The sequence below is a fragment of the Tetrao urogallus genome (genome assembly GCF_951394365.1).
Source record: "Tetrao urogallus genome assembly, chromosome: 6".
NCBI classification, from domain to species: domain Eukaryota; kingdom Metazoa; phylum Chordata; class Aves; order Galliformes; family Phasianidae; genus Tetrao; species Tetrao urogallus.
This window is the reverse complement of record NC_136819.1, coordinates 19,337,012-19,344,583: the sequence shown is the minus strand read 5'-3', so window position 1 is coordinate 19,344,583 and position 7,572 is coordinate 19,337,012. Positions and strand designations below refer to the sequence as shown.

General features: G+C 57.0%; 1 protein-coding gene across 1 annotated transcript; it reads right to left on the bottom strand.

Annotated features, from left to right (window-relative positions):
* Positions 1–6,062: 6,062 nt before the first annotated feature.
* FJX1 (four-jointed box kinase 1) lies at positions 6,063–7,217 on the bottom strand (the record flags this gene model as incomplete). Its single annotated transcript, XM_079536862.1, has 1 exon — positions 6,063–7,217. One exon carries the CDS (start codon positions 7,215–7,217, stop codon positions 6,063–6,065), a length of 1,155 nt encoding a protein of 384 aa, XP_079392988.1.
* Between the last annotated feature and the right edge of the window lie 355 nt (positions 7,218–7,572).

The window sequence follows — 7,572 nt, the reverse complement described above, 5'->3', positions numbered from 1 at the left end:
GATTTAGACTGGATAGAAGAAGGATTTTTTACAGTAAGGGCAGTCAGGCACTGGCACAGGTTGCCCAGAGAGGGGGCGGATCATCCATTCCTGTTTGACTCCAAAGGTCAGGACGGACCGGGTTCTGAGCACCCGATCAAGATCATTGCAGTGCAGTTGCACCAGATGGCCTTTAAAAAACTCAAACGATTCTGTGATTCTACGAAATTAAAGCTGTCAGAGAGCATTTCTCTTGTCAGCAACAAAGATGCGAGCATCAGGATTCAGCGTGGGTAAATATAAACCAGTTGCGTTCAGTTAGCGCTTCACGACACGGGATCAAATACGAAAGGAGCGCGGGCAGGTTCTGCACAGACAGAAGCGAGCACAGGGTCAGGCGGCGACAGAAGGGACTCGCAGTGACCCCAGCCCCTCTCCGGCCGGGACAGCACGCGTGAGGACGGCATCCCCGGCCGGAGCCGCTGCAGGGCGGCCGCTCGATGCCCGCCTGGGCGGCGCAGGGGCGGCACGGAGCCTCGCCCGCCTCCCTCAGCCTTAAAGCGGCGATGCCGCACGCGGCACAGCACAGCACTCCCCTCCCCACCCCCCCGCCACCGCCCATGTCCTGCGCTGCCGTCCCCGGGCCAGCCTGGGGGAGGCGGGTACGTGACCAGCGGGGTGCAGGAAGGAGCATCGCATCCCCTCCGCTCCATCCGTGAGGCCTACGGTGCGAGGACTGCCAGGGAAGGAGCCGCGGGCCCGAGGGAGCAATCTGACAGAGGGTAGCGCGTCTTCATACGCTCTGAGCCCTCCGCACCAATTTTTCCCCTGCGGTCGGGCAGCCCACCCCTTTCAGCACGCATTAGCGAACATCGCAAGCCTATTGAAAAAAGTGCTGGAAATGAAAAATGAAACGTATTCTATTTAGTCTTCAATTAAGGAATAAGAGTTTACTCCATCCCTCTAGGGCAGCAAAAAACTGGAGCAGAGGTTAGGTTCATTGAACATTAACGATCTTTCCCTATTATGCTAAATTATTGTTTCCTAAGCGGCTGATCAAATACAATAGCATTATTTAAAGCCCATTCCAGCTGCTAAGAAAGGAAGCGGCTCTGCTGCGGCGGCTCTCAGGGCAACAAAGGACGGCGGGGCCGGAGCACAGCGGGGCTCCTGCATCACGGCCAGGGACACGGCGGGTGCGGGAGACGGAGCGGGATGCCCCAAAGGAAAACCGAACCAGAAGGGCACGGAGCCGGTGGCCTGAGCGGGACGGAGGTCTGTGCTCTCCTCCTGGCATCAGTGCAAGCCTACGGAGGCGAGGCTGCGCCCTTTGGACGACGTTCAATGAAATGATTTTTGCTCAGGTCTGTGGAGGCCACAATGTAATTACAAGGACGAATTGATGCTCTGATATAACAGCATACTGTTGCCAAAAGAAGGGGCATGCCGTCGTGTCAAGTACAATGGGCATGGAAAAAAAGCGTTGAGATTAAGCTAGGGGGATGCCATGAACCTATTTTGACATGTACTTCCCAGCCACCGGGCCTCAGCTTCCTGGAATCAGAATGAATCACAGAGACACAAGATCACACAACTGCTTGGGTTGGAAGGAACCTCAAAGCCCACCCAGTTCCAACCCCCTGCCGTGGGCAGGGCTGCCTCTCACCTGATCAGGCTGCCTATGGCCCCATGCAAACTGGCCTTTAATGGCAGCATGTGCCAGTGCCTCGCTGCCCTCCGAGTGAAGAATCTCCCCTTCTAGTTTGAAATCATTTCCCTTTGTCCAGTCACTATCAGATCATGCAAAAACTCACTCTCTCTCCTGTTTGTGAGCTCGCTGTTCCCTCCACCCCAGCAGTGGTGCCTGTGGACACCAAATCCCCTGGCTGGGATCTACCTGGGTAAGGGAGGATTGTCGGGCGCTCATCTCGCATCCATGGCAACGCACGCTTTGCATACCGTTTTATCCTGAACAAAGGGAAATTAAATACTCGTTGTGAGAAGAGTTCAGGTTCCGAACAAGGAGGGGGAGGCAGGGAACAGACTTTGCCTCCAGGTGGAAACCTGGCACATGGCATCCTTCATGCAGTGCGCTTCAGGAAAGCGCTGTCAGAGCAAAACAGGAGGCTTTGCGAGGAGCCCAGCCATGCCGGGCTCATTTCAGCTGGCACTGCCAGCAGCTTAGTACAGACTTCCACAGCCATCTCCAATCTTCCACTGGCAGAAAGCCAGAAAATTAAGTTCCAATCAGCATCACATCCTCCTGGGCACTGGAAGGGTTTCCAACATTGGGTGACATCTGTGACTGCTTTGAGTTTGCGACAAAGGTGCGTGTGGTCTCTTTTTTTCTTTCAACCCCATTGTTCTGAAACTGGGTTGAACATTAATTAAATTGAGTAGTTAACAGCAGCAAGTGGCCTGATTGTTTTCTGCTGTGTTCCTAAGGTGTTATTTGCACTAGCAAATAATGACACAAAAGCATAAACCCCTCCCTTTCTTGTCCAGTTTGCATGACAACCATGACCCAAAACAGGAACCACCACAGCTTGGCCATGCTTCCCTATCCCTGCTTCCCTGTGACACAAGAGCCACCAGCACAGCCTCTGCACAAGCGGGGTAGCAAGGTGCTACCCACCTGTGCTACATCCTAGCTCCCAGGCAGTGGTACAGAGATGCTGAGAATGCTTCCCTGGTATTTGCCCTTTCCCAAAAATTTCTAGAAGATGTAAGTGCATCTGAAATGTTACAAGTCAGAATCCTCTCATTTCTAATGCATCAAAAGCTCCATCTGGCACACCTGTGTTTTCTAGCTATCACACAAACCAAGATCTGAAATGTTAACGAGCTTTGTGAGTAATCCCTATCAGGCAGCATAATTGTTAGAACCGTCAGTGTGTACACTTTGCTTTCTGAAGGGAATTTCTGTTGGTGTGCACACGCTGATCATGGCTGGAATGGCGAGAAGCAGGCAGAATCACTATACGGACAGCAGACTGAAAAATAAGAAGGAAGCAAACACTATGTTCACTTCAGCAGGGTCAGGAGGAGCTCAGCCTGCCCTCATTCCACACACCACAGGCCTGGTTTTCATCCCTGGTGGCTACAAAACTGAGGCTATCTGCACAGAGCAGTTGCCTCACTGTGTAGCTGGTATGAAAGGAAGAAATACCGTTAACACAGAATCATAGCATCCTCCAGGTCCTTACATCCAAGCTCATCCATAATGCATGGCACTGATTTTGCACCGCATTGGTAGAAACTCAAAAGATGAGAAAACCCTGTTACTCCTAATGAAACAAAGGAAACGATGACTTCTCCTCAGCTTGAACGTAGTAAGGGCCATTGAAAACTTTGGGGATCAGGAAGGCGGTCTGGCAGAGGGCAGGGTGACGTGTGGCACGGATTCTGGATGTGGGCACAATCTGCAGCTGAGTCTAGGCAGGGTTTGTGCTGTGGCTGCAAACTGGGAGTAATGAGCAAATGGGTTCAGTCTTTATGTGAGCTCATATCCAAACTCATCCCAGACCACCTAGCATGCTGATGAGAAAATTCTCAGCATTATTACCATTAAAAAGTGTTCCACACTTCAAAGGGCAATCAAACCACAAAGCCTGCACAGCAATGCAAGAGCATGCTGAGCGCCAGTCAGCCAGAGTGCAACCAGCCCTATTTTTTTCACTTCCTTCCTTCCAGCTATTCCCTGAGCCCAGCAATGGGCTGGCACACCTCACAGACACATGTCCAGCTTCCACCTACTTCAGATGCGTGCACACAGAAACCAAGAGGCCTTTCCCCATGGGCACCAGCCTCACCCTGGGAACAGCAGCCATCCTGCCCTGCATAGAGTAGGTGCTGAGCATCCTGCCTCAAGCTGACGTCGTGCCGCTCAGCTCCCTGTCTTGGGCTGTCAGCCTCAGATTGCAGTGGCCAGCCTGTCCCACGTCCCACCTCACTGCCCAAAGGAAAGCACTGGAGCACTGCAGAGCCTGGAAGCAGTGAGGTCTCCCGCAGGGGAAGGCGGACCAAACTGCAGCCCTTTGTTCTGCTGCGAGGCAGCCCAGGCTCTGATGGCGCGTCGCGAGGGAGAGGCACGCAAAGAATGCACCGGAGCAAGAATGTACAAAGCACAGCTTGCCGTGAAAAAAACCCCACAGAAAGCCCTAATACAATGGTGACGGGGGGCTTTCTCCAGCGCAGCAGTAAGTCTGCACCAGAGCAGCACCGCACTGCCCACTTTCCTTCCCCAGCCCCTGAATGAGCACAGTTCCCTGCAGGATGTGGCTTCCCCAGCACACAACTCAGCATCACCAACCCATCGCACACCCTGCGCACAGCTGAGGTGTATAAAGTCAGATGGAAAACTGTTTCTGCTTGAGATGTGCCATTATGAAGGGTCTGGCTCCAAAGACACTGCAAGAGAGCATTTTTCCCATTGGTCATCCAAACCATACCAATGCTCATAGAAATACTCAAACAGAACCGAAACCCTGGAAGCTCAGGCACACTGTTTGCTCACAACCAACACCAGCAGTTGTTTATTTGAATGCGTTTTCATGAGGTGAATGTGACAGAGCTGCTGCTTCCGAGTTAGGGAGGGAGGCTGACAAACAGCACTGAAGAATTAAGAATTACACTGCTGAACTGAGCATTGTCATGTAAATGGAGAACGTCACATGGGAGCTGCGCATTGTTCCCAGAGACAAATGCAGAACTATGAAAGCGAGTTCAATAGAGTCCTACCACTGGGGCACTGGGTTGGGAACTGTCTGGGAGGCTGCCGCAGCTGCAGCTAACAGAGCTGTTCATTAAACTGGGGTCTTACATCATATGTGTGTGTGTATATATATATATATATATATATATATATATACATATATACACACATACACACACACACAAAATAAAACAGAAAACACTTTTGTGGCCAAAGAGACTTCATAAAGTTCTATCTAATATGCTATCACTTTGCTGAACTTACAAAACTTCTATTAAAAAACCATTTTAGCAAAGCAGAGGAAGAGCTTTCCTATTAGAGGTTGGCGACCCTGAACATAGCAGAGGGCTTGAAACTAGATGATCGTTGGGGTCCTTTTCAACACAAGCCATTCTATAGTTCTATGAGTCTATTCAATTCAGGCTCTGCTCTGGCAGCACAGATAGCAGGAATGGGAGGAGGGCTAAAGCAGGCAGCACCACAGGGGTTCGCAGGGCACAGCAACACAAGAAGTGACCCTGTTACAGGGCTGGGATGCAGCCCAAGCACCTGGCACAGCTCTGCCCACATCACCCACGGGCAGCATTCCAAAACCGACGGCTTATCAGGGTGCCAGCAGGGGCGGGTTGGCTCAGATTGAGCCACACAGCACAAGGCAGGAGGACACAGGTGGATGAGATGCAGCGGGACGCAGCGGAATGCAGCGCAGCTCAGGCAGTCAGCACAAAGGAGGCAAATCACCAACACGCTTTACTGAAATATCAGTTTCTTTAGTATGTTACAGAAAAGCTTATGAACATAGAGAATGTACATAAAAGGCAGACTTTGTAAAATAAAAAGGTCTTTTTGTTTATAAAAAAATTAAAAAGTCAAAGTAAAGTGCATGGAACAGTTTTTTCCTCCACTTTTAACTATTGCGCCCAAGTCTCAGCACAAAGCGATGCTTTGGGGGTCCTCTTCTGTCACCGTCAGTCCGTTATTTTACCGTCAAATCAAAGGATGGCGACGACTACAGACACACACTTGGGGGATCAGAACAGCAGAACCAGATGAACCCACAACACAGACTAACAGCTACCAGAGCACCCGCTCACGGCTGGACACAGTACCAGCGACAGGTCTGCTCTCCTTAAGGGAAATCGGTAGGAGCCAAGCTTCAGAGAGAGGGCAGTTCGCCAGTCAGGGGGTGCCCCTTCATGCGACCAGTCCTCGGTCCCAGTGCCAAGGTTCGTTTGCCACAGGAGGAAGAACACGTTGAAAGCACTCCTTCCGCATCCCACGGAGGAGTCGAGGCCGACGGGACCTCCGCGGCCCTAGTAGGCAGAGAGCGGGGAAACAGGGAGCGGAGGCGCGGGGAGGGCGGGTGCTGTCAGAGCGCGGCGGCCTGAGCGCGGCACTGGGCGATGTGGCGGTGCACGAAGTCAACGCGGGCCTGCAGCAGCTCGGCCTGCCGCTCCGACAGGAAGCCGAGGCGCGCCCAGAGGGGCTCCCGGGCCCGGTAGCGACGACGCAGCTCGGCGGCAGCGTTGCGCCGGCGGTGCAGCTCGGCCAAGCGCCGCGCTGTACCCTCGCGGAAGACGCAGACGGAGCGCAGCAAGGGCTCGTTGTAGGGGTCCCACGTGGCGAGCAGGCGGTAGCCGTGCACCAGCCCCGCCTCGTTGTCCATGAAGACCAGGCCGCCGTCGGGGGCACGCAGCAGGTTGCTGGTGGCGCGCCGCATGACGCGCGGGTCCCACTGCAGGCTGAACAGGTTGCTGGCCAGGCGGTCGAAGTTGGCCGTCAGGTAGTCGAAGAGGATCAGGTCGCTCCACTGCACCAGCTCCACCAGCTGCGCCGCGGGCAGCCCGCCCAGCTCGCCCGCCGCCAGCGCCCGCGGCCGCCCGCCGCCCCACGGCGCGGGAGCCACCACGGCCGTCAGGTTGTCCACCCAGCGCGTCAGGCTAACCACCGCGCCCTCGGCCCAGTGCGAGCCGCGCAGCTCCTCCCGCACCGGCTCCCACTGCCGCCCGCGAGCCTCCACCAGCGCCAGCGCCATGGGCGGCAGCCGCTGCTGCATGCCCAGCAGCCCGGCCAGGTGGTAGGAGAGCGCCTCGCCCTGGATCTGCTCCGGGCTCACGCCGTAGCGGACGCAGGCGCGGCTCCCGTCCGACAGCCGGGCCAGCCTGTTGGAGCTGCGCCCGCAGCCGCCGCGCTCCAGCGAGGCCACGCGGGCTCCGCGGGCCGCCGCCCGCCACGCCGCCGCTTCCTCGGCCGCGAAGCCCGGCGGCACCCGCGCCTCCAGCTCGCGGCTCCAGAAGATGCCGCGCCGCACCGGGGCCGCCGGCGGGTCCTCCTCCCCCTCGTCCTGCTGCTGCCGCTCCCGTCCCGCGGCCAGCAGCGCCCGGAAAGTTTTCTGCACGCCGCCGCCGCGCGCCTCGCCCCGGGCCGGCCCCGGCGCCGGCTCCCGCAACGCTAGCAGCGCGCCCAGCAGCAACAGCAGCAGCAGCAGCCCCAGCGCCAGCGCGGCGCGGCTGCCCCGCTCCATGGTGCCGCGCCTCACGCCGCCGCTGCGGGACGCGGCGGCGGGGCGGCCCCGGCGCGGCGCATGGCAGCGGCGCGGAGCGCAGAAGCCCCGGCGGCAGCCCCGCGCCGAGTGCGCCCCGCGCCGCCGCGGCCGGCAGGCACCGGCCCGCACCACGTGGGGAGCCGCGCGGCCCGCCCCGCCCCGCGGCGTGGCGCGACGCTTAAAGCGGCGACTCCGCGAGCGCAGGAGGGCCCGCCCGCCTCAACTCCGGCTCCGAGCGGCCCCGCCCGCCCCCGGCTCCCCTCCGCTCGGGCTGAGGCCGGGCCTCGTGGGCCGGCGCGGGACCTCTCCGCGGGTTACCGACCCGCCCCCGGCC